This window comes from Paramormyrops kingsleyae, chromosome 23 (assembly GCF_048594095.1).
Source record: "Paramormyrops kingsleyae isolate MSU_618 chromosome 23, PKINGS_0.4, whole genome shotgun sequence".
Lineage (NCBI taxonomy): Eukaryota > Metazoa > Chordata > Actinopteri > Osteoglossiformes > Mormyridae > Paramormyrops > Paramormyrops kingsleyae.
This window is the reverse complement of record NC_132819.1, coordinates 9,412,093-9,438,767: the sequence shown is the minus strand read 5'-3', so window position 1 is coordinate 9,438,767 and position 26,675 is coordinate 9,412,093. Positions and strand designations below refer to the sequence as shown.

Here is a 26,675-nt window from a genome sequence, read left to right as displayed (position 1 = left end):
GGGTGCAGCATCGCTCCAGGCAACAGGAGCTCAGTAACACTCTGAATCTCTGTGCACGTTTGTGTGTGTGTGTGGGGGGGGGGGCTGCATTGGTTTTCGGCAGTGGATGTGCGGCGGCTTTTTTCCCATAATTCCCAGAGGAGCCCTATCATTTAGGAAATTGCGATGCTCTGCATTTTGTGCTTCCCAGCTGCTGAGCCCTAATTGGACAGAAAGGCAGCAATATGTCAGCATTATGAGTCACATTCCTGTCAGTAATTCTCTCCAGTGGTGAGATGGGGGGGGGGGGGGAGCAGTTAAAAAGTCACACAAAGCCACACTCATCACACTCCGAGATGCAGGCATCCCCTCCAGCCAGCAGGGGCAGCAGACACGTCGTTAAGTCCTGCTAATAAGGACCAGTGTCCGAGCTCTGGACATGCCCCCCGGGCCCCATCCGGCAGCGGGCTCTCATGCGGGGCGACGCGCACGTGAGCCCATTCAGAAGCCCCCCCCCCCATCGGTCAGTGCCAGCGTGCGCCTGCTGGCCTCCTCCCCAGGGCGGGGCTCCTCTCCGATCGCACACCAGCAAGACGAGGAGTTTTGATGAAAGAAACTTTTATTGTGCATCTTCAGTCAGGTTTATCTCCTTATCTGCATGAACAGATGCGTCTCCAAAGCGAGACACAGCACAGTGAATGATGCAGAGTCACAGCAAAGGCTCTGCTGGCAGGAAATACACAATTTACAGGGTTATTTCTACAAATATTCTATAACATGGACAGCATAGGCACAGAAATGACACACATACACTATAATAATGTACAGTTACACTGCAACACTTTTAAAAAAAAAAAAAAACTGTCATACTCTGCTGTGCTTGACCGTCTGTCAGGGGAGGCAATGGCGCCGCCCTAGTGTTGGTTCACAGACGCATAACCGGCCTGCTTACAGTCAGAGATATGGGGGGCTTTCAGAGGACGATGTGTGTTGGGGGTCATTTTTCCTATCGATGCTCAGCCACCTTTGACAGGACAGGGAATATTCCTTGTACCGGCAAAGCAGACTGTCCAATTGCCATTTATTCACTGAGGCGACTTGCAAGTGATGCAGATAGTACCTCTCTTATGCAGCTGATCATCTACTGAACGCCCAGTAACAAACACATAGATTTGAAATTATATATTAGCAGAGCTGTACCAAACACCAGAGCTACACATTAAACAACAACAAATATGCTTTATTGCCATTTGCACATGTACAGGTACAATGGAATGCTTCTCTTTGCCGACCCATCATGCTCCCCATAGCTTGGGGAGGGGGCGTCACAGCATAGGGTCACCCAGCATGCAGCACCCCCGGCGCCGGGGGGGTTAAGGTGTGACTGTTTAGCTGAAGCTGTGGCTCAGAGGCTTAACCCACTGAGCCACTCACCCCCCCCCCCCCAAGAAAAAGAGAGACCGTGCAGAGGATTACAGGAGTCGATCCGACCCCCCCGGTACTTTCCCACCGGTAACTCGGAGTGGGCGACTGACAAGGATGTCAGTCACATGACACTCATCGTGCTGCAAAGATAACGATAAACCAATAACTTAATATGAGAGCTACGTGAATCAAAGATACGCATGAGTGCAGAAATGAGATCATTCCGGATGCAGAAGACAGCAACTCAGGGCCCACAGATGGTGAGGGAGCAGCTCCGTGGTCAGAAGGTTAGCTGAGGGCATCCTGGGGCAGATTGGTCCTGAGGCGTCTCTTGAAGGTTGATTGCGATTCTGACGGCCGGTAGCTTCAGGAACCACACAGGAGACGCACCTACAGCGAGACCTCCCACGTGGTGGGGAATCTCTGGCCAGTGAGACAGGATGTAGGTCTGGCTGAGGGGTGATGGGTATCTCTTCATTGATGGTTCTGAAAGGCAGGACCAAGGCCCTCAACTTGATATGAGCACCTACAGGGTGCCGAGCGAGAGCATCGTGGCTGACTGGATATCAGACGTGCGTTTTGCATTTCTGCAGTGGCGGCCCTATCAGTAAGCAGCCAAAGACCCAAGAAGGGAATTCTTTACTGGCGACACTGCAAGCTATCTGGCCTGAAAAACAGGGGGGAAAAGCATACGTATGCGTATATGAAGTCACACTGGAAATGTAAAAGCTGAGCTGGGAACCAGTTCCTCAACCACTGTGGCCAGTTTAAGTTCCTGTGCATAAACAGGTGCTGTAAAGTACATTTCTTGAATGACTTGAAACATTTCAAAATTAGTACTTCAGTACCTGCAAGTTTCTTCACATGCATCTTACATGACGGCACCAGGCTACAGAAAAAACGGGTTTAACACCCTACAACTTAAGTGCTTCGAGCAAAGCTGCTTGTTACCCTGTTATGGAGACACTGAAATATTTTAATACTTGTCAGTCACGTTGAACCTCCCGCCCCCGGCATGTCATAGGTTACTGTTTGGCCCAATTAACAGCTGAGTGCTTCACTCCAGTATAAAAAGCAGCAAAATTAAGGTGATACGTGACGAGGCGCTGGAGGGTCGGCAGATCCCCGCTTCTGCTTCCCTCACCCTGCGGCTGCCTGCTCTAGCGTAAGGTTTAACCACCTTATTATGCTTCAGTTTCGAAGCCACTATTACGTTAATGAATAGACATCAGCCCCTATCCTGTCTAGAGGTTCATTGGCTTTAGGTTTATCTTTAGCCATAATGAAGACGTTAACATTAAATGCTCTGTAACTATTTTGAGTCGCTCTGCTTTTGTTTTCTTTATGAAACGAATAAAAGAGCGCGGGACAAACACGCTATAGGCAGACAATCAGGTAGCTTTCACGGTAATTACCATGTCATCCTTTCTGTTTCTGCAATCAAGCCGGCAATCTAGAGCTAATCAAGCCCCCAGGCAGGAACGCGGGGCCCCAAATTGATACCCCGGTTTGATTTCCCTCCCTGCGGCCCCCCTGCGCGGACGGTCTCTGGGGAGTGTTATCCAAGCAAATCAATTACGTCAATTAGCATTCATAAACACTCTGTTCAGCATCTGAGAAATGGCTGTGCTAAACGCGCGTTTGAAGTGGCCATCGGGCTGACTGATGTTATCATGTATTTAACTACGGAATACGTGCCGTGAAATATACGTTTTAAGAACGTACCAACTAAAATACCGCGCTTGCTTGTATGATCTACTGGGTTCCCACCAGGCATTTTTAGTTATGTTAATTCCCAAAGGTTTTGCGTGTGACAAATAGATTTTTGCTGGAATTGATTGTATAGACCTACAGTGACGCCCAAATATCTTGTACGCTACTTGAGTTTTATTGTGATGCACCTGCGCCCCCTTGTGGATGAAAGGGAACATTACGCCGCTCCGTTTGTGTGGTTGGTGCGTGACTCAGCCGACAACTCGCCTGTTTTAATAGCTAAAAAAACGATTAAACCGCAACCCTCGTTTTGATGGGTTATGAAGTCTCCCAGCAGGCGAAGGGCTAGAACTGCTCTGGACTTCTGCAGCCAGTCATAGAGAACATATAACACCTGTAATTACTGGAGACTGAAATGAACATTGTGATTTTTAGTAATAAACGGAGCACGTGACCCTTATTGTGCGCGCTGTGGGGCGAAAATCGATCAATTTGCTTCGCGAAGAAATGACTTGTGGTGCAGTTTCAATCCAGTCTCTGCCAGAGATTCACTGTGACTGACTAAGATCAGTCACTAAAATCAGTGTGTGGCAGCGAAATATCTTTGTTATATACTGGTACAAATGAAAATGAACAAAATTATTTTAGAAACAATGTGCATAAAGGTGCTTCTTTAAAACGATACTACTACAGGCTTCTCGAGCCAAACAAATGTGTGAAATACTCAAGCTGCACGGACGTAAACGTTAATATTTTAAACGCAAGATGGCGCAATGGTTTTATAAATGCAGATCATAAAATATAATGAAAATCCTTTAATATACAACTTAGACTTATTTTCAGTACCTAACCATATGCAATGTAAACTAAGCAAGCCGAACACAATGAAGCGGCGAAATTTGGGTACTTACCGGCAAAGTGCTGATATCTTTAATAATATTTACTTGCCTTACAAACATCGAGCTTCACGAAGTCTTGCACGTTTTCAGATTTCCTTCATATTAGAATATAATGTAGTAGAACTGAAAATTTGTATTGCCACATAACTACGTTAGTGTAATTCGCTTTTAGTACACTTCATCTCCGCACAATTTAAAAAAGTTCCAAATCTTTGTATCGTATTTTTGCGGGTACAATCACCCATTTCTGATTGAGGAATTATCATGTTTCTCGTAGTTTTCCAGTAGAAGTAACAAGACTGCAATAAGATATCCAAAGTTGAAATGATTAACTGATATGAAACATCGAAATCCCTAAAAAAAGTTTTCCATCAAGCAATTCACAGAAGACCTTGCAATGAGTTTCATTGCAACGTCGTAAAAAGCGCCCAGTTTCAGCTTCCAGCCCGGCCCCGAAGAACAGGCGTGTACTTCCGCGGTACTCCGCACGAGGGCACTGTTACTGCTGCTGCAAGGACGCATGACGAAAAGTATTGCTAGCCGACGAGAAGTGGGGAATTGCAGAATGACACCCGAAACAGGCAAGTCACTCCAGTTAATTTTGGTTGTCATCCCAACCAGGGTGGACCCCAAGCTCACCTCTCCTCCCCCATGACCCTGTCCACGATAAGTGGTAAGAAGATGGATGGGTAACTGTGGTCTTCAATATTAAACTCGTTTTAAAGAGGTCGCACTATTGTCAGAAGGACCGCAAACAAACCTAAATGCTTCTCTAACCAGCACTTTCACTGAAATCTCTGCCCTGTGCGTCAAAAAATGCTACAGCTTCATGAATCAAAGCAAGTCTACCTAGAATTAATTTCTTTAATGTCCTTTTAATCACTATGCACTTCGTGATTTGCACTATATTTACTTGTTTGTACTGTGCGTCTTAGCGTTTTGTACGTTTCACACCGTATCTACGTTCGTCTCTGCTCTGCCTACCTTGCTGCTCTACCCTTGGTATCAATATCTGCTTTAATTGCACTTTATTCAGATCAATTGAACTTTAAGTTGTATTTAACTAAAAAATTCTCACATCTTTAGCGACCACGTGGGGTATTTTAAAACCCATGCTTGCTTTACCAGCCGGCACCCAAATGATTTTGATGAGAGGTTATGTTCTGTACAGCACCTTAGCTCCATGCCCCCGTCCCTGTGCATCTGCGAGTCTCCACTGTCCATTAGGGTTCAGTGTCACGGAGCTGCAGCCTTCTGTCAGGCTGAAGTGTGGTGTCAGTGACAGCTGAGGGACAGGTAGGGATCGGGGGGGCGTACAATATTCCACAACTTCTGCATACAGGTCACACAACAGCTTTAATTGAAAGGCACATTTACAGCAACCATGGGGGCTGGGGGACGGAGACAGGCGATCAGAGAGATGAAGCTTCAACCATACAAACCAGTACAAACCGTTAGAGTGACCCCAGAGGGGCAGCCAGGGGGGCACAGGCCTGGGGCAGGGGCTCCCAGAAGGCCAGCTTAGGTGGCCAGTGGTTCCCCTTCCCCCTTCTGATGGACACCCCCTATAGAGAACCACCGCAAGCAGAATGACCAAAGCAGACCCAAGGCCATGAGGAGAGCACATGACATAACAGGCGTCTGCTCTGCAGCCCGATGGACCAATCAGTTTGCAGGAGGCGAGTTTACCCTAAGTACCCTTCTTTGAGACGTGCATTTAAATTAATCTGGAATTCCACTATCATTCAATGACTCCAGTAAAGTCCAGCACTGGCTGTTGCAGTACTTCCCAGTGGATTCCAGGCACGTCAGTTACACACAGCTCAAAGTGGCCAGTGGGGCCCAGCGTCAGTCACACTCCGGCCACCCATGGCTCCTGTCGAGCTGGAAGTCCGGAGGGATGGGACTGTCTGGGGGCCAGCTGTCCAGTGTGCCGAGAATATGAGCACGGCGCCTAAAAGACGCAAAGCCAAAACGGCACTTCAAGTTTGGGGACCAGAGGCGAGTCTCCGGCGGAGGTGATACGCGCTGAACTGCTCACGGAAGTGAGACGATAAAACGTTCACGTTCCTGCCTCAGGTTCTTGTGATGCCAGCAACCCTACAGACAATCTATAACTAAAGGGAGGTCACCATGACAGCGATCTGGTGCCCTGACCGCTAACGCCGGCTCATGAGGATAAGCACCTCCCTGGGCGAGGAAGGTCGGCTCAGCAGGCAGCTCGACGAAGTAGCAGCTAATCACACAAGAGAAATGCTTTGTTTGGATGGTGACTTGAAGACAGAAGCATCTATAGCCAAACAAATGCAAAACAAGGCTGTTTTCACAGTATGGATCACTGTAAATTTAATACAATACACAGATTGTTCCTCAAAGAACAAAAATATGCAAACTGATAGTAACACATCGGCTCTGGGCAGATATCCGAAGGAAAAGGTACCGGAAACCGATCTAAAAATGCACAGACATAAATACTCAGGTTAAAAAGAAACAAAAAAAAAAAAACAGACAAGTTAGCTTATAGACTTCTAAGTATATTTTTCAAAGAAAACTAAAATTATGCACACTAAGTTTCTCTCGCCGTACAGAAGGTCACAGGTCAGAAACAGCAGTTTGATCCCTGCCACGTGTGGTTGGAGAATTCTTCTAAAATATATATTTTTTTTCATCTTAAAATAAAACATGATGTGGGAAAAGGCCTATAACTTGACACACTTAATTTAGGACTTTTTTTGTTTTGTAGATTTGTAGTCGGGGGGGGGGGGAGGTTAGGGGGTGTCGCCGAGCCAATAACACATTACTGGGGAGGCCTCAGCTCGCCAAATCCTGCAGGCTGGCTTGCTGTACTCACAGAGAGGGACCCTCCCCCCATTAGGAGGGCTCAGGATGGACAACAATTGTCAATCCTCAAATTCTTCCAATCAGAATGAAGCACATCACCACAGCTTACATGCCGCCATTAGGTTCTGCATGTTTTGGCCTATACCCCACCTGATTTGGCCCCCACCCTGTATAAGACTGTATCCGACACAGTAAAACAGAAAAAGTGAAGGTTGCTTTATTACTGTAAAAACAGAGACGGGGTGAAGCTCCCCGCTCAGAGCACCTCCCAGGCGTTGATGTTCTACCCTTCTAGCGTAAGGACCTGATGTCCCATCTGTCACTGCAGGTAACCCAGCAACGTGAATCAGTCACTCTCGATCCCACACCAGCTCTCGGCAAAGACACGTAAACATTTGTGCTAATTACGTGAGGGGCCGAGCGAAGGTCTACTTCCCTACTTTAAAAACCCAAATAGCATGGTGCTAGTCTTCATTTTTTTTCCGGATCTTCCAACCCAACAGGGGAAGGGGACGGGGCGGCGAGGGGGCGAGGGGGACAGGTACGCTCTGGCTCGCGCGGAGAAGGATCCGTGTCTTCGGTGAAGGTTAAAATAAAGACGGAATTCATGTCTACTGAAATGATACATTCTAACATGTGACGGAGCGCGGTTCGCCCTGCGGGGTGGGACCCCGGGACCCGCTCCTTGGGCGGCGCTCAGACACACGGCCGCACGCGTGCACGTCCGGGACAGGCGGAGAGTGTGAAGGTGAAAGCTCCGCTGCCAGAAGGCTCTGTGTACCCATGCGGGCGGGATGGACGAGGCGCCAGTGAGGCGGGGGGAGAGCCGCTGTGCTTTAATGCCACCCCCGTCTCCACGGCGCCCAGCCACCGGCCAGCTGCTCAAGGCCCCAGCCAGACTCCAGGCAGGAACGATGCTCGCACACTTTCATACAGAGATAAATGTGATTCTGTGGTGCTCAGCTGCCTCTTTAATCTTCACTTCTCTGGTTGTGTTGAAGGTTGCAGCAGCCTATTTTTCTGAGGAGGGGGGGTCAACCATTCAACGCCCCCCCTCCCTACCCCATTTCATAACCCCAACCCACCCAAACAACTACCTTTATTCTCCAAACCCCCAACTGTCGTCCTCCTCCTCCTCCTCCTCCTCCACCCATTACTTCTGTATCTGGAAGATGAAGAGGCGGAGGTTGATGTTCTTGGCCGCCAGCAGCTTGTTGCACTCCACGGAATCGATGATGGGCAGCGGCACGTAGTCGGTCTCGTTGGTGTCGTTGCTGAAGACGTGGTGGTAGATGACAGGTTTGATCTTGACGTCGTCGTAGGGCCCCTTCAGCAGCAGAAAGGAACACTCCAGGGCCGAGTTGACCTTGCTCTTCAGGATCAGCTGGAAGGACAGCGTGCGCTTGCAGGACAGGTTGGGGTTGCGCTCCGAGTCGTTGACACGTGCCTTCAGCACCCAGGTCTGGTTGAGCACTGTGAAGCGGGGAGTTTCGTAGTACAGGCGGGTGATGAAGTCGTCCGTGCGGTAGGGCCGGAACTGCACCTCTGCAGGAGGCGGCGGGGGGGCAGTGGAGGAGGCGGCGGGGGGGGCAGTGGAGGAGGCGGGACAACGGCACACAGCATTAGCAGGAGCTACTCAGCACCAAACCTCAGGAGGAGTTTCAAACACCTTGGTCCATCTGAAATCCAGCTGCATAAACTGTTAAAAGTGCGTGTATGTGTGTCTGTCATGGCTTAAAAGAATCACGCCTCTGACTGAGTTTGGACCCGTTAGACAACGACAGACCAAACCTAAGGCATCACTCTGGCCAGACGGAGACAGTGACACTAGCTGTGAATGAATACAGGATGAATCTGGCATTCAGACGCCCCAGTTTGGTTTTCTGGGCAGCAGCTTCAGCCAGTAAGAGACGATCCCGGCTCTGACATCACTGCCTTCCTCAGAGCTGCACAGCATCACACCGGAAAGCACCTCTCTAAGCTTGCGGTTTTTATACTATATACTCCTTTTAACGTACTGAGAGACTCCAAGAGGGAAATCTTTTTTAAACCTCTTCAGGGTGACCTCTAACGACGGCGGCCACAGTGACCCTTTCCTAGCGAGGCCCCCAGTGTCCACCCCCCCCCTGGGTGGCAGGGCGGTACCTGTGAAGCCGATCTTCTCGAAGCAGAGCAGGCTGAAGATGCTGTTGTAGAGCTGCATCTCCTTGCGGTGCGACTGGTCCATCTCGTCCAGGATGCCCATCAGCTCGTTGCCAGTCTTGGTCGGGTGGCTGCAGTCCGCCTCGTGTGCCGTCAGCTCGTGGAAGGGGCCCTGCCACGGGCAGCCAATGCGCTTGTACTTGCACTGGGTCACCCTGTGGAGGGGGGAGGGGAGGGGGGGGGCAGCCACGACGGACGGAGGGGACTCAGTCCATGAACTGCATTTATGGCACACGGGCACAAACGCATACTGGCGTGACGGCTCTGCCATTGGCCATGTGCCACCTTTCAGGATCACGCAGAGGGTGACGCATTTCCTGAAATGCCAGCGAAACAAACACCACAATAATTCTGTCGGCAGGACTAACATCGGCTGCTCACCACGACATTTCTGCATGACAGAGGCTGATACGGCCTTGGGCCGTTCAGACAAAAGGCTGCACATTTATACATGCGAGTGTGCATGCGTGCATGCGTGAGTGCGTGCTCACTCATGGGTGACAAAAGAGTGAGATACAGGATATGAAGTATGGAAATGGGCGGCGGCCAGGCCGGCGTGACCTGTGAAGCAAGTCCCCCACCTACACATTGGACACAAAGGTATCGACAGGCTGAGTAAATGCCACCTTTTACTGATTAACAGCCAAAGCAAACTGCTGATTCAGCAGGCAGATTGGGGGGGGGGGGGCACTCAGCCCTGCCCCCACCACTTTATTTCTGCTAGGCAAACACAAAGCAGGTCAGCTCTGTAGTCACAAACAGGCCTGGGCTCGTTTAACTGGTTCGTCCGTCGGAACGCTGCCATGTGGGCGAGCAGACATCTGCGTGAGGCGGAGCGAGATGGCAGCCTCTCTGGCAGCCTGCTGGGCACCGGCAGCCCACCGCCGCTGCTCTGTGAGTCAGACCCGCAAACATCTGGATATGATCAGGCTCATTCCCAACTCCTGTACCACACAACCGGGGAGATTTCAGACGATGTCCTGCAGCCTTACGGGGCAGCGAGAAGCGACCGGCACACGGCAAGCCCTTCACGGGACACCCTGCGCAAAGAGGGCCGCAAAGCCGGAGTGCCGTGTGGACCCGGCTCCGGCGCCCCCTGCTGGCCAGGCCGTCATACCTGTCCTGGCACTCCTCCTTCTGGTGGCGCTCCAGGCTGCTGCGGGGGAACTGCTTCATGCAGAAGCCGCAGTCGCAGGGCAGCTCGCTGACGGCCTTCTCCACCGCCAGGTTGCGGCAGCACAGCGACTTGCTGATCTCGCAGCGGCAGTTGGGGCAGGTGGCCTGCTCCTCCTTCAGGCGCGAGTCCGCCAGCAGGTGGATGAAGCAGCCAGCACACATCAGGTGGCCGTTCGTGCACTGGGGGTTGGGGGGGGGGGGGGGGGGGGGCACACAAACAGGCGGTTAGGCTGGGGGCTCTCAGGCCCTGGGGGAATGAGGCAGACTCCACACCCCTGAGTGGAAGACAGGACAGCAGTGAGACAAAACTGCAGATCAAGCGAGCCGAGAGGACAGTCGCATACGTCACGGCAGAGGTGCAGGCAAACACCTGCACAGGTGCGCATGTTTGCTGACAGGCAATGCTGGTGTGGTGGCTTTGCGGCCATTCCGTTCCGGTGCGTTCTCCAGCTCCGAGGATTCACCAGCTGAAGCAGCAAATCGAGTATCCAGGGTGCCGAAAGAACCCGTCTGGCGATGTCCACGGCGCTGGGGGTGAAGCTCGGTCTCGGTGGGGCGGGGCAGGTCAGACCTGCTAAACTGCACACCCCCGTCACGGCACCTTCTATTCAGGATTAGCAGAAACACATTCCAGGTCCTTAACACACTCAACACCCCAGGCCCCCACCAGGCCCTCCAGCTGGACACTGTAAGAATACTGGTTTGGGAAGCACTTTTCCATGCAGAAAAACATCAACCAGATTCAGGCACATTCACAGATTATCAGCAGTTCAGAAACACAAGTTTACCAAACTGCATATTTTTGGATCGCAACAGGAAATCCAGAAAATTGTCACGGTAAGACCGGGAAACAGTGTTTGAAGGTGAGAGACGGAAAAGCCACTCATTACAGGATGAAGGTAAATACATTATTATACATATTGACCCTTACCAGGAAAAATAGTCTCAAGACAGATGGAAAAAATATATATTTATCTGCCTTTATCTACAATGCTGCTTAAACACATATCAAAAAGTATGTCTAAAGCAGTTTTTCACCAACAAGCTGATTGAGAACAAAACAGGTCTTTCAACCCTTTACACAGCAGACTGCCAGTTCAAATTTCATCACTTACTTTAGGTTTTCTTCACTTTTAATTCAGAGACACATTTGTACATAATAAGCTGCAGTTAATCATGGAGCATGACAACAAAACGGAAGTATAAAAGGAGAACAGCAGCTGTCCGTGATCAGGGGTTTCCCTAAAGAACCTGTCCAATATATTACCTCATTTTCCCAGAGAGAGGAAACTCTATAATCGCATTAGTAAATAAACATGGAGAATGGTAGCAATGATGGGGAAAAAAAAACATCTGAAAAAGAGGAAGGAGACATAAACTTTTGAATTCAAGGTGAATTTTCTAATTGACTAAACTTTAGGAAAGTGGAATTATGTAGAATAGCATTTTCCTGCTGAGTAGTTTCAGAGTGCAGAGATGCCCAGAGCTGAATGCCAAGCCATCAACAGTCAGCAGTCACTGGCCATTTACTCCTCAAGGGGGGGCAGGACGAGTCACATGGCGGCCCTCCCCCATCACCCAGGAGTTCCTTCTCTTTTTCTAGACACTCCACTCTTAAATCTGTTAGCGCCCCCAAAACGACACGCTACGTTCCCCTCTTCGGTGGTGCTCAGCTGCCATTCAGCCTGTACCTGTGTAGCACCTCTGTGGGTTATTTCTCCCCTCATTCTGTCAGCTTACATTTAAAGAATTACAGGAGGGCACTGGCGTGTGGTGCTTTGGAGGTGCCACACTACCGTCAACGTGCTGATTTCACTGCATATGTAAGGGAATACCAACACTGATATTCAAGCAAAACTATGGATTCCATTCTACACAACAGCCAAGGGTGACCAGCATTTTTTCCAAACTAGGTTTTATTTAAATTACAAATGAGAACAGTCTAACGATTTTCATTTTATAACAAGGACACAACACCTGTGTAGCATTTCAAAGCTACAAATTGCAAATACACTTTGCAGGAAGTACAGTAAATTTTGCAAGTTTCTAATGTACAAAAGTGGTTTATAAATCATTAAACTAGTATAACGACAATGTGCAGAAATATATATATATGTGTGTGTGAACTGTAATCCGCACTGAAAACAGGATGACAGAACTTCTTTAACAGTTTATATAGAGTTTAACTTAATCTTAACAACCAAACATGGTTATGCAATAGTAGATACATTCTTTGAACAAGACTAAGTAATGACGTCAAACATCCTTCTTCATGCGGATGAGAACAGCAAATAAATTACAAGACAGGCAATAACCTTTCAGTGACCACTGAAACACCAGAGATGGGAATCGCTCCCTGGTGTTCGTGGAGGGGATTTGCGCAGGAAAAAGGGTGACACACATGGGTGAGGGCTGGTTTCAGGTGGGATGACGGGGGGGGACTAGTGTTTCAGGGGAGGGTACAAACTGGCAGATGTGTAGAGATTAAAAGTGGGCTGGTCATGAAGTATACCCTCATTTAATTTTAACTAGAAGCTTATGTGTGGGAAAAATTGAAGTCTACACATATATTTTGCATTGTCTTGAGAGGGTGGCGTTTGGTTAAATTCTTTTTGCCCCCATCGGGAATTTTATGTTGCATTTTGAGACACTGTATGGTCACGTTTCGGTCTGGACAGCAGCGCTGGGGACTCCGCTGCTTTTACAAGCATTTTGCGAGGCGGCGTGTTCGGCGACTCGAGTGCTGGTTGCGAGCATAACTGGCGTCAGACTGTTTTTTTTTCTAGAAAGCCTCCAGTTCATTGTCTGGCAAGCATGGATCTGCTGACCCCCGGTATCGTGGGGGAAAAAGGTATTACAGCAAGAAATTTCACATACTGTCGCAAATCTATGAAGGGGGGGGCGAAGAGACACTAACCAGTTATCGGGATGCATTTATATCCCCGCTGGGGGGGGGGGGGTTCAAAGCTATCGGAGACAAAAAAAAAAAGCATCAAAACACATGAAAGCCAGATTTCCAGTTTACCTGATAGACGGACGCTTTGGGTAGGTCTAGGCACACCGTGCAGCAGAGTACGGAATACAATCTCTCCTCCAATTTCCCTGACTCGCCTTCCGGGAGTCTCACTCGCTTCTTGGGCGGCGCGTCCGGGTCAGACTCGGGCCCGGAGCCCTCTCTCCGCAGCCCGGCCTCCTCCTGCATTCCGGCCAGCACGGGCCCCCCCGCGACAGCTTCCAGGGCACCACCCACCGCACCGACACCTACACTGGCCGAGGAAGAGCCGGCAGCTGCCCCGACTCCTACGTCTCCCCGCTCTTCCAGGGAAGACATCGAGGTGTCTCTCGCTTCTCGATAAAATATCTGTCGCTCGATCCCCCCGCCCAACTTCCGACCCGAGCGGAGCTTTATCTGGCTACGGGCGGCCGGCTAGCAGCGTCCTCACAGAGCTACGTGCGGTAGCCTGCTAGCTAACTCGGTATCTGAGCGATTGTTTCGTAATATTCAGCTTCGGGTTAAAAACAATTTCGAAAGCCGATAAAATAGGGGCCCGGAGTTTGCGAATTAGCTGGCCGTCCGGCGGCCTGTCTGCGTAAATGTGTGGCGTTTATTCTATTTACACTAAAAGTTGATCAAGCTATCAGCCTTTAAAAACAGCAAAGTATTTTACCCTGCTCGGAACAAAACAGCCCCTGACGTACTGCTGACGGCTTTATCCGCGATGACAGCGCCCTCCCTGCAGCCCGCTAGCGATATGGTTCAGCACTTCGATCCCCGACTTTCTTCTCGGCCTGCCCGAGAAGCCTCGGACCTGACAGACCTTTAGAGAAGCCTCTGTATTGCGACTGTGCTTAAAATCGCCTCACGGACTACACAGCCATCTTTGTTTTCCTTCTGTCCGTCTCCTCCTCTGCCTGACTCCGCGGTGCGCAGCGACTCCCAATCAATTCCGCGAATACTGCGCAAAGGTCACGGATACGGCAAATCCCGAACTCCGTTGGTTGACGAATTGTCGATATTTTGCCAGTAGCTGCGATGGCTTCGCTTGCCATTCCTTCTGAGCCGTCACGGATTGGCTGCGTTTTGTTGAGTCACATGACTGGGGTATTTAAAAAGTTATTCGTCGCGCAGACGCAGTAGCCTTCTGCAGGTCAATTTTATGAGCGCGTGGTAAGGTGACTGGGGAAATCTGATATGCGACAAAAGAATGACTGTCCCGTTGGGCGTCACCTTTTGCGAAGTAATACTAAATTGCAGGATACATTGCATTGTCCACTGGTAAACCCGAATATTTCATTGTTTAACTGCTGAAAAGACCCTGTGATGGCAAACAAACCACAGTAAATAGATGTAGCCTACCATCACTTTCCTCGTAGAATAACAGGTGAGGTTAAAAACAATAGACTTTCTGATACCCATTGGGGACACACAAACCTGTGAAGCAGATATGCGCCATAACGCTTCTATTTCCTTCGAATTTATACTTTTATACAGTCAACAGTATTTCTCATTAATATTTTTAATATTCGTGTTTTGTTTGTTCTTGTTTGTATTATATATTCGACATAATCCCTAGACTCAACTACGAAAAAAATAGTTCACCTTGAGAGATCCTAACCTGTAACTCAACTTGTCAGTCGCTTTGGTCAGAACAGAAGTGTTTCGGATCTGTCTTTGGTTTGCGGAGTCGCGAAGCGGGTTTTTTTTTTTTTTTTTTGGGAGGTGCTGTGGGCGCCGCTGTCACACGGACCCTGAAACGCGACGCCTGGGCGCACAGCTGCACGGCCCGCTGTGTGAATGTGATGCCACCATGTTGTTCACTTCCTCATTTACCTGTCCATCTATAACAAATTAGTGTCCTTTGCGGGCAGTCGTATCTGCGACTCATCATCTTATTGCTTATTAAATTTCTGTTAACAACATTCTTTTTCTTCATAACATTTTATTATAAAATGTAAATATGTTTACAAATACAAATTAAATTCATTTACTGAGGTTAGTCCCCCAAATCTTAACCAGGATATATGCGTGGAAGATGGGCTGCAGGAACTAGCCTTAACCTTGTCATTGGAAAATAAAGTTTTTTTTCTTGAAATACAGACACAATTTTGTTCCAGGTGGGGGGGGGAGGCAGTGAGGACCTTTATATGAAATTCATTAAAGGTTTAGTGTAAGTTCATAATGTATCTTCCATAACATACGTAACATAAGTATCAATTTTCAGATCAGTCTTTCTTTATTGACCTCCCCCAGAAGTGGTGCACAAATTTCTCCCACATTTATGACTGGGCTCTGGAAGCTAATGAGTTTGTAATGTGCACAGTGGCGAGTTGGTTGTTTGGGTGAAGCAGACTAGTGATTCGGGCCGGGGGGTACAGTGACAGCTACAACTGGTGACTGGGGGGTGGGGGGTGGACGGAACAGCGTCCTTAACAGAAGGAAGCAGCTGATGCTCTCACCTATCATGTTTGGAAATGACAACACAGATTTTTTTTTGTGAGGGGATTGCTAAATGTGCTTGGGGGGCTTTTCTGGTGCCATGTATTTCTGCATTTATATCCTTTGTGCACATATTTTCATTGTCCTTTAATTAGAACTCCACTGATAAGCTTTGTGGTTATTTGTAAACATTAATATGTTAAATTGTGAAAATATAGTGCTAGATGACCCACAAAATGGCTAAAATCACATGCTGAAAAAATGTTGGAGGTGGCACAGTAAAGAGTTCCTACACTACCTGTAGTCAAAGCAAGAAATATTTTATTCTGACCAGCTAATAATTCATTGAAACATAAGAGGCCTCTTCATTCCAGTTCATTGGTGCTCTGCTGGATTCCATGCACCAATAGGAAGCCTGTTCAGTCATGGCACTGTCTAGAAAGTTACATTGGGACCCCTGGACTTTTCTTTGGAGTAACGGCCTGCTTGTGGCCCAGGAGTTGGAGCAGAAATACAGGCCACTTTTATGTTAGTCATTCAAAAGGTTCTTCATTAATGGATATGGTGTCTGCCTTTGCTGGGCTCTGTGAAGACTGACTACACAACTACCGCACCATCAGGCTGGCTCTTGTCCTCTGCTCCCAGCTCCAGATCATTCTCCAGTGCTCTGGTGACCTCGATGGCACAGCTGGCCTTTGCTCTGCAGCCACGGGTGCTGGAGCGCCGCCCTGGCTGTCAGCCGCCTCTGCACATCCACCAGGAGCAGCTCGCTGGTAAAGTCTTTGGCATCTGTGAAAAGAACAGAAGTGTCAGCTCACGGGACCTGAACCCTGGGCGTTCAAAATGTGCCCTACAGCACCTAAAACGCTGATAGTTTTACACGCGAATCCACAACTACTGATGGCTTCTTCAAGTTGAAGATAAAACAGATCATTAGAGACCAGAGAGGAGTTTGTGTAATTATGATTTTGTTTTCCTTCAACTTCTACCAAGAACTTTTTTAATGAACCCAACAACTGAAGAACGAAATAAAAACAGTCAAGGGAAGATCTCCTGAGCGGGGGGGAGCATACAGACACACCGCAGACGTAACATATCCGAGAAAATCTCACCAGGAGAAATGCTGTCCCAGTATGGAGGCAGAAATTCGTACAGCCCTCGCTGGATGAGCTGAAACAGCTCGTCTTGATCCTTCCCCCTGCTCCGGAAGGGGGGAAAGCCACACAGCAGGACGTATGTAATCACCCCTGTAGCCCACATGTCCACTGGCAGCCCGTAACCTTCAGGGAAAGAGCCCACAAAAATATTGTTCAGGCTTGAAATTAAGGTGCCCATTAGCCATATGAAATTCCTGTAGATTTATTTTTATACAGCATCTTTCGTAACGCAGCTGTCCGGAGGCACTTAACAAGGGAGTGAGGCAATACACTAACTGATCATGGATATATGTCTGGAGGGGCTGGACCCGCATTAAAAATCGTCCCCCCTGTTAATGCTGTGGGCTCACAGACCCCTCGGACCGCTGGGAAAATGGCCGCTATGCCAGATGGGCAGTCCAGGGGAGATCCCAGGTAAAATTTATGATCTACTAATGTGAGAGAGACTGTGGATGTGAAAATGACCCCCCCCCCCCCGAACAAATTCCTGCGTATTCAGGGTCCCAAATCCCCTCACCTTTTTCCGCAAGTATCTCCGGGGCCACGTAGGTAGGCGTGCCGCAGACGGTGAAGATGGGCTCCGTCACCACCATGGCCAGGCTGAAGTCGGCCAGCTTCAGTGTGGTGCTGCCGTCGGCATTGCGCTGCACCTTGACGGCCGAGAAACGAAATGCGACACCGTCAGCATGTGTCTTCTGCAGCTGGCAGCCACCGCGGCATCGGAACCCGCGTCCTCTGACACTTAATTCCCAGGTGGCAGATCTAGTTTCGGGGTGAGGGGGCATTCGGTGACCCGCCCACTGACAGAACAGAACGTGGAGCGGGTGGCTTTCACTTGGACCTCCTTCCGGATGGATCTGTTTACCTATGCTTTTATAATTAGGGAGGAGGGTGTGACACAGCGCTCCCCAAGGCCTGGTTTATCCTCACCACTGCCGGGCATTGACTTTACTGTTGCAGATCCATTAGTACTTTCATACATTGCTGAGGCATAAATAGGCTCCCCGACTTACGATGGGGTTTCCTTCCAATGAGCCAATATTAAATGGAAAATATCAGAGTCGAATATGATACGATAAATAAATAACCACAAATAACCACTGTCACTAAATAAATAATTACTGTAACTAACTGAATACCAGTAACTGAAAAGTATATAAATGAATTAAAAAAATGATTTGGTTAACTACAGAAAGAAAACACCGTCCGATATGTTGTTAAACGCTGTATGAGATGCTTATGCTCACGGTCGCCACAGAGACTGAAATCATGGCTGCGTGGGTGCTGCTGTCGCCCGGCATCGGTGGAAAGTTTGATATGACACATCGCTAGCCCAGGAACAGGTCACAGGTCACAGGTCAAAGCTGACTACTGAACATGCATCGCTATTCACCATCGTAAAGTCGAAATATCAAAAGTCAGACCATCGTAAAGCAAGGAACACCTATATGCTATTTAAAATGTATACACCGACTCAGTATGGCATCATTGGTTATGAAACATGGATGGATGGATAAAACAACATGTAAACATCTCCTCCCCTTTAGCTATCTGAGACAGGAGGGACTCACCAGCAGGTTCTCTGGCTTCAGGTCTCTGTGCACGATGCTTCTGGAATGGATGTAGTCCAGCGCTCCGCACAGGTCACCCAGCATGTGGGCACTGCTCACCTCTGAGAACCTGCCGCACTCTGTAATGGCATCGAAAAGGTCGCCGCCGCGGACGAGCTCCATGAGCAGGAAGACGTGCTCAGCTGTCTCATAGTGCTGGAGCAGGTGCACCACGTTGGGGTGCGAGAGGCCGGATGCAATGGACACCTCGTTCTGGAGCATGTGCTCTTTGCCACGCAGCTTTGCACGGTCGATGATTTTCATAGCAAACAGGGGGGCTTCCACCCCCCCGGCGCGCACCCAGCACTCCCTCACCGTGGCGAAGTTCCCGTCCCCGATGACGCGACCCATCTCATAGTGGCACTCAATGTCCGCCTGGGAATGGCCCGCTCCGGACGCCAGGTGGCCTGGGAGGCTGGCCTCCGGCCCCGTCTCTGCCTTGCCTTCCGCCGTCACCTTATTCTTCGCTGGGCCACCCTTCACACTCTGTAGGGGGTGTGTCAGGTCCCCCCTGGGCCTCCCAGCTGCCTGCCTGCAGGTTTCCTCTTCCTGACATTCGTTAGTGGGATTCCCAGCCAGGCCTTCACCTTGGCCGTCAGCAGAGCGCAGACGTGTAGCAGGACTCTTCACCTTCTCGCCGGTTTCTCTGCTCTTCTCTTTCTTCCTCTCATCACTGGTTTGTGTGGGACGCACTGCAGTGGCTGCTGGCTCCTTCGGCCTTTGCTGGTCATCTTCTCCGCCGGCCCTTCCAGCCTGTGGCCACTCCCCAATCCCATGACAGCCGCTCTTCCTCCCCTCACCGCATGTACCGGTTTCCGCCATGGCCCGTGCTCCTCGCCTTCCTCCTGGAGCGAGCGGGGTGCCCTGGACCCCGGCCCTTCCACACTCCCTGCAGCAGGTGCCAGGGGCCTCCTCCACATGTCCCCCCGGTCTCTCGGCCTTGTTGGGCCTCCTCACCCGCAGCTGCTCGTCCTTCTGCCCTTCCCGTCTCGCTCGATCCCACTTCCGGGTCCGATCCCGGGCATTCTGCCCATCCCGTTCAGCTCTGTCCCTGGGTCTCCGGATGCTGTTTCCCGGCTCCCTGGCTTGCAGTCCCCGATCGGCCTCTGGCTCCTCGTGGAAGCCGCTGTCTGCCTTGGAGGCCTTCGCCGGTGCCCAGAGCAGTATCTCCCAAGCTCGCAGGACGGCCCCGTGGAAACACACGTCCCCCGGGAAGAGCTCCTCCAGCACGGCTTGCACCTCTGCCACAGGCGGCCTGTCCCTGGCCGCGGCCACGAAGATGTCGTCGTTACGGAAGAAGTCGGACACGCTGCGGATCTCGCCGCCCCAGAGGCCAAAGAGTCTGCGGACACGGTCGTTCTTCCACCGCGGGAGGCCCAGCGCCACGGAGATGTCCGCCACCAGCTGCTCGAAGGTCTGCACTGCACGCCTGTTCAGGAGGATGGTGATCTTCCTCAGCGGAGCGCCCCCCCCTGGCCGCACCACCGTCACAATCTTTGGCCGCATGGGGCTGTCCTCTGCATGTGTACTGAGGAAGGCAAACCTGCCAGCACTGGGCCGGTGCGGATCGTCCAGTCGGCAGGACCGCAAGTGCTGAGACCTGCAGGGAGGGAGCGGAGCGCAGCCGGGCCGGGACCGGCATTCCCCATGCCATCTATCCTGGGACACGATGCTTTTGGGAAAAGTCGTGTGTTGTCCTGAAACGATCAAGGAGAAAGATTCATTAAACGTAGTACTGACTGCATCCAGCCATTATATCAAATGAGCGTTTAATGATAAGTGTTGCAGAGTCCCACTTGTTTTAGCAGTAACAAAATCAAATAACATAATTAAAAGTACTGAAATTTAAATGGGCTCGTTACTGTTTTATAGTGCTGTAGTTCTCGAGACCGGTCTTGGTCTCAAGACCGGTCTCGAGACCAATTTTCTGTGGTCTCGGTCTTGTCATGGTCTCGACTCTATTTGGTCTTGGTCTTGTCTTGGTTTCGACTCTATCTGGTCTCGGTCTTGTCTTGGTCTCGGACATAGCGATCTCGATGGGATGGGGAAAAAAAGAGGAAACCGGACATCCTCACAGAACAGTATCATTATTTATTATGCGCCTCAATTCAAATGCAACCAGTCAGATGCATCTATTTTAAAAATGTTACATTTTATACATTTATACATATACGGACACTGCCAATGTTTCACAGTCCACACACATCATACACATCGCATCATAGCGAAGTCGGCAAAGAAATGTCCGCGAAGTCTATAGTATAGTTATAATTCAAATAAATTAGGTATTTTACATTCATTAGAAAGCACAGTCTTGGAGGTGCAAGTCAATCTGGAGACTCATTCTCTTCAATTCAAAGCAAAGGATCATTACATAGCCGTATTCATAGCTTACCGCAGGGGTTCCCAAACTTTTCAGCTCACGACCCCCAAAATAACCGTGCCAGTGACTCGTGACCCCCACTATCCTCGGAAGTGGTTAAAATATACAAATGTTGTGCGCAATGGTGCACATGCGCCAATAGGCCTATCCAAACATGAGCATGACAACACAAAAGAACACAACGCTCTAACAACCATATAACTTTTTTTTTAATTGTTATTTACTCATTCGTTTCATTTCAACAAAACACCTCACCTAATGAGATGGGTGGGCACAATGCTTGGAGCACAGCAAGTCCATTCTTGGGTTAATTTTGGAGACCGCGACTCGGAGATCATCCTCCACGTTCAGTCGCGTCATGTTTAACATGGTGCTGTAAATTCTGCTGCAACTTATGTTATTGATGTGTCATTAATCTGTCGTAATCACCTCAGGGGTCGCGATCAAACGGAAAGAAATTTGAAAGGCTGATGGCTTTTTAATTTGCATGTTTTTTTTAAATGTAACTATTAACTGTTTTTATCTTTTGTTAGTTATGGATAAAATGTTATTTCTAATAGTTTTAAAACTTTAAAACTTATTGGAAAATATTTAAAATTTATTGGAAATCATCTCGCGACCCCCCCCTCAATGTCTCACGACCCCCCAGAGGGTCGCGACCCCTACTTTGGGAACCACTGGCTTACCCGAGGCCTCTGTCCCTGGTATAAGAGACTTAATATGAACATCTTTCTGGTACATCCCATCTCTTTCCCTTGACGAGGTCTGATAAAATGGTTATAGGAGAGGATTGCTGAGAATATTATTTTCCATCAGGCCTCGTAACTATGACCAATCTGGGAGATTTTAAATGAGAGACATATGGACATATGGACAATATAATTGAAAAGATAACATGAATTTGATTTAACGAGTAATGACACTTTACAGCAATGCCTTTTTTCTCTACAGTTGATCTGAGTAATGTGATGTCAATTCTAGCCCTAGTCTGTTTTCGGTCTTGGTCTTGGTCTTGGTCTCGACCAGTCTTGGTCTTGGTCTCGCCTTAGTGTGTCTTGGTCTTGGTCTTGGACTTGGTCTTGGTACCCTCAAGTCTCGGCAGTGTCTTGGTCTTGATATCCTCCAGTCTCTGCAATGTCTTGGTCTCGGTTTAGGCGGTCTTGACTACAACACTACTGTTTTACCGCATGAAAATATTAATGGATAAATGCAGCCTAATATTCTGTTTATGATCTAACGTCTTCCAGCCTTACAGTGGCACAATGAATGAGTGATATTAGTTTAACCTGTGAGTCCTGGCTATTAAGTGGGTGGATTTCTTAGGTAAAAGGACACAAGGATGGGGAGAGATTACTTTGTGACCAGTCACACTTTACATAGGTCCATGCATAAAACTGCCTTTTTTTCTCTCCTTAACAGTCCCCCAAACTCCCTGTTATCACAGGGTCACATGACAGATTTTAACCAATCAGAATTAAAGGAACTCTATCCATCTGGTAAACCTATTTCAATAGGTTACTCCTTCAGGCTTTGCCCAGCCGGGCCCCACCAGCACCCACCGTCGAGGCCCGGTCTCCCCAATCTGGGCGGGGAAACGCACTCCTTGGTTTTCATCTTAATGAGGATCAGCCCCCCCAAGTCTGAGGCCGTGGTTCTCGACCGGAAAAGGGTGAATTGCCTTCCTTCCTCAGGGGGGGTTACTGCCTCAAGCAGAGGAGTTTAAGTATCTCGAGGTCTTGTTAATTGTTAAAAGGCCTAAATGGAACGAGATCATGTAACAACATTCCGATCTTAACCAACGTCCCCACGACATATGGGTGCTGTCTGGGTATGTATGCATTAATAATAGAATTGAAGTAATGCAGAAGTTGCTTTCCCTAGTAAGTAATTACTTTTATATGCAGTAATTGTTAAAGTAATTGAATTAACTAGTAACTGTAACTACTAACTTTCAGTTAACTTGCACGGCCCTGTTGATGACATTTCACATGCTTCTTCAGCCTCTGCTCTGTGCACATTAATACTGCAAAATGATCTTTGATTCATTCCGAAGTGGGACTCATGAGGGAAGCGTGTCATATTCCTAACAGTCATTTGGAATCTCCAGGTCACATGTGCGACCATCACTCTCTAAGTTAGCTGTACAGACGTGACCCAATTCAAAATGCCTCTGTCTTTCTCAGCATCACCAGTGACACATTTTCTTCCTTCTGCACATGTGTAATGGCTGCATCCTTTCGTGTCTCGCAGCTTTACTTGCCGCAGGTGTCTGCTGATCGCAGGCTGCCATGTCACAAAGGAGGCAGCAGGCAGCGCCAGATCCGCTCCCACCACAAAAGGAAATTCTCACTCTCGGACCCTGAAAGACGTATCCTGTAAGCCTTCGAGGCATCAATAATTCAGTCTCGCTGCTCAGCTGAGCCCTGCTTTGCCGGCTCTCGGGTAGCCAGAGCCTGGCTGCGGATGGAAACGAGAGTGAAAAAATCTGATCACCTGTATTGATTTACAACACAGGTGCTGGCGAAAGGGCTAATGGCTGGGCACAGGCGCAAAAGTGAAAAGCCCCCGAGGGCGGCCAGTTACGGCTGACCTTCCCTTATTCCCAAGGAGGGCGGCTGCTGAAGCCGGTCGCCGTTTCATGTCCGCGAAAAGTAAGCAGCACCTTGCGTTTGCATTAGCGCTGGAGGACCAGAGTGCCGGCTGGGTAACTAAATGGAACCACCGTCATCAGCACCTCAGTATCACCTAATCCTCCTTTTTTTTACCAGTCTTATGTTGCAAGCAGCAGAAAATCTCTCAAACATTGAACAGCCTCAATGATTTATTCATGTGAACATAATACGCAGCCGTGGGTCCAGGTGCCTCCTCTACCTTCTCCAGTCCCCCGGGGCTGTTTGCTCACCGACGCTACTGTGATCTTAACTATGCCGTCTTGGTGAGTCTAAGCATCTCAGCTGTGGCCTGTGGGGCTTCTCCAGTCTCCACTGGCAAAGTACGAAATGAAAAGTCATAGGCAGTCAACAGAAACGCTTACGGTTATTTATCTGGGTAGAAAGTGTGTATTTTCTCAGAAAAAAAAAAACACAATTTAGCATTAGAAGATATGCAAATTAACAGTGATATAACCAATAAGAATTTCTTCTGTTCTTCAAAACGTTACTGATGTCTAGTTGGATGGCTAGATGAATACCGCTTCGATTCCCAAACCTCTCCTCAGGGGCACCTCAGCCATTCCATATGTTTGTTAAATTTCAACACTAACAGAATTAACTAATTTAATTAGTTAAATAGCTCAATGAGGTGTTGTTCAGCCAAACAAGGTGCAGTATTGGTGGAGTACTGGAGGGTGGCTGCAAATATTGGGGTGACTTTGGCAGAGGTTTTGAAATGGTTAAGCTGACACGCTTTGACAGACATAATATAGTTTTACACCAACTTGAAGATTATTTAAACATCATTTTTTGACTGCCTATGACATTTGCAGAATGCTGTATATTTTTGACTAAATGACCAACTGAATGTGTCTGTTGTCGGTTATCATCCAGCCTCACGTCTTCACGTCTACTTAAATCTGTTTGGACAGACAGTGACATCACTCTTTGGTCAAGAACCGCATCAACAGGACAGTGATCTGTAACCGGACGCGCGTAACCCTGCCAGTGTGCAGCTCCGGAGAAAAGCCTCTTCTGATGTAAACAATGCCGCTGCTGGTGATTAACGGTTAGTGGTGGGTTTTTTTTTTAACTGGAAACTGCTCCACATAAAGTTTCATGTTGTCAGTATTGCGCTGAAATGTGACAAGGACCATACAGAAAAGTCCGCTGAAAACAAGTTACCTAAGTAACTTAAGTTCGAAGTAAAAGAGTTTAACTGGCTTTAATTCATCATCACATGTGATTCTCGGGAATAAATCTATAATGCAACGTTAACTGCAGTGCCCAGTAAGTGTTAAATTGCATGAATATTCTGCATTACGAGCAGAAGCATTTCTTTTGACACCGATCTATGCATTTATTTTTGATAATAATTACCCACTTATCGCAGGAACCACGGGGTGCACGGATGCATCCGGACAATCTGGACTTTTACATATTTAAAATAATTAATAATCAAATACAAAGAAAGAAGACTTCAGTAACTAATTCTCAATATTTAATTAATTTTGAAAAATATTACGAATATAAGGATAAACAAATCTATATAGAGATGACAAGATAAATTAATGCCAGTGTTTTGTATTACAAAAATTATAGAACAAATCGCAACTTTCTTCATTCAGCCGATAATGTTTCCTGACTCTATAGTTACCACATTAATTTTCCGGATAGTTGAGAGAAGATGAATCTCACCGGGGTGTTTCCATTTCGGACATGACGCTTGGCCGGAGCGCACCGATTTCCACGGGGGCATCATAACCTTCCCTCTGCCTGACGCTCCCTGCTCAGATGCTGTCCGCATATCTCTGCATATCGCCAGCAATGGTCAAACTCCAAAACCAAGCCACCGGACATGGGTGGAGTCAAGCATCGCTCCTTTAAGTCCTTCAACCTCTCACACCGTCTGTCTGATCGCGTTTACCGTGTTTCTGCATTGTAAGAACAGCCTTCAGTCATCATGTGGTTGCTCAGTTTGCGTATCTTTTCTGTGGTAAACTTATTTCTGCTACCTTCACTGAAATTGCTTTGTCAATTTCTCAGTTTATTGCTCTTTATAAAACATTACAATTTAAATCCTATAATAGAACTGTTTATTACAACCTTGGGCAAAGTAAACTGAGTAAATATCCAAGCAAATGCATAATAGGGGCAATAATTATATTTATTATTAAAAAAAAAAGTTCCCCTAAATATTCAATTTTGCTTTAGTATTGACTTGGTGGGATGTAATTTTCATAGAGGAAGGATGCAACACTTCTGCGTCTTTTAACAATCTTTGTTTTATAAAATCCATCTCCATGTTCATGTTAGAATGCAAATCCACTCCACTGCAATTCACATTTGCTTAAAGGCACCAGACCTCTGCCTACATTTGCCATGCAGCTGCCTTACCTCTCCGAGCCAGTGGAGGGAGTGTTTTCTGGGACATTGTTTTCCTTAAAGTTTGGGAGCAAAATGCATAATGACTGCTCAGGAACACCTTATCCTCCAGATAAAAAAACATTTGCGAGGTCAGAAATTCAGCAGGCAGGGTTACGTCAAACTGCATCCCAGTTCCACGTCAGTACTGGCTTTGCCACCCTCCAGTTGCCCAAGGGGTTAGCGATTAGTGTGGCGTGCGGGCATGATCGTGCTCCTAAGGGATGCTGGGATTGTGTACTGCAGCCAAGCAACCAGATTGTTCTCTCTCTGGAGGCTGCACACTGGCGTGTGTTTTTCCCCCAAGATGCCCCCCAACGGCGGGAGGAACAGAGTTCAAGGAGAGCAGCGGCAAGCGACACCGTAGGACGGACTGGGTGGCGCAGCTTAAGAGCCGGGGGCGGTAGCTGGTCCTGACCTTTATGTGAGTTTAGTGCTGGCCGCACCTGCAAACTGCTTTTTGTCTGTGTTCTGCGGAACATTTCCAAATAGAATCCGTCGTTGAATCTCCATCAGTCACTTTCTTTTGCCCTGTCATTAACGCGCAGGCAGAAGTCCGGGCCTGCGTACCCTGCTGTGTTTCCAGAGGTCAGTCACCCCCCCAGACTTCAATCACACACTACCCCATCACCCACGCCGCTTTCTAAACATCTCAGGCCTTTGGTGACCTTCAATTCCAAAGCGCTTAGTCCAGGAAATGAGATGTGGACAGCTGGGCTGCCAGTGTGGACATGCTGCATAAAGACAGCATTGCTCTCAGCTCTATTTCAGAATCAGT

At 48.4% G+C, this 26,675-nt stretch overlaps 2 protein-coding genes across 3 annotated transcripts; both read right to left on the bottom strand.

The window, feature by feature from the left end:
* Nucleotides 1-6,334: 6,334 nt before the first annotated feature.
* On the bottom strand, nt 6,335-14,339 carry zftraf1 (zinc finger TRAF-type containing 1). Of its 2 annotated transcripts, none has more exons than XM_023803834.2 (4): nt 13,261-14,339; nt 10,177-10,415; nt 9,003-9,214; nt 6,335-8,402 (listed from the first exon to the last, which is right to left on the bottom strand). In XM_023803834.2, the coding sequence occupies exons 1-4, from the start codon at nt 13,564-13,566 to the stop codon at nt 8,011-8,013; spliced, it is 1,149 nt and encodes a 382-aa protein (XP_023659602.1). In that variant the 5' UTR covers nt 13,567-14,339; the 3' UTR covers nt 6,335-8,010. The 2 variants fall into 2 exon arrangements, with proteins under 2 accessions (XP_023659602.1, XP_072561475.1); XM_072705374.1 differs by having other exon boundaries at nt 10,606-13,403.
* Nucleotides 14,340-15,976: 1,637 nt separating this feature from the next.
* dclk3 (doublecortin-like kinase 3) lies at nt 15,977-25,306 on the bottom strand. The gene is made up of 5 exons (XM_023803831.2): nt 25,172-25,306; nt 18,401-20,136; nt 17,347-17,479; nt 16,785-16,952; nt 15,977-16,461 (listed from the first exon to the last, which is right to left on the bottom strand). The coding sequence occupies exons 1-5, from the start codon at nt 25,278-25,280 to the stop codon at nt 16,325-16,327; spliced, it is 2,283 nt and encodes a 760-aa protein (XP_023659599.1). The 5' UTR covers nt 25,281-25,306; the 3' UTR covers nt 15,977-16,324.
* Nucleotides 25,307-26,675: the final 1,369 nt, after the last annotated feature.

What these genes read in the sequence shown, in the direction of transcription:
- dclk3 (XM_023803831.2), bottom strand. Translation starts at nt 25,280, where the DNA reads ATGCGGACAGCATCTGAGCAGGGAGCGTCAGGCAGAGGGAAGGTTATG. An exon ending in TGAAGCCAGAGAACCTGCTG is followed by an intron (nt 17,480 to 18,400) that starts GTGAGTCCCTCC and finishes TCGGCCGTCAAG; the next exon opens with GTGCAGCGCAATGCCGACGG. An exon ending in CTGGGACAGCATTTCTCCTG is followed by an intron (nt 16,462 to 16,784) that starts GTGAGATTTTCT and finishes TTCTTTTCACAG; the next exon opens with ATGCCAAAGACTTTACCAGC.
- zftraf1 (XM_023803834.2), bottom strand. Translation starts at nt 13,566, where the DNA reads ATGTCTTCCCTGGAAGAGCGGGGAGACGTAGGAGTCGGGGCAGCTGCC. An exon ending in AAGGAGGAGTGCCAGGACAG is followed by an intron (nt 9,215 to 10,176) that starts GTATGACGGCCT and finishes CCCCCTCCACAG; the next exon opens with GGTGACCCAGTGCAAGTACA. An exon ending in CGAGAAGATCGGCTTCACAG is followed by an intron (nt 8,403 to 9,002) that starts GTACCGCCCTGC and finishes CGCCTCCTGCAG; the next exon opens with AGGTGCAGTTCCGGCCCTAC.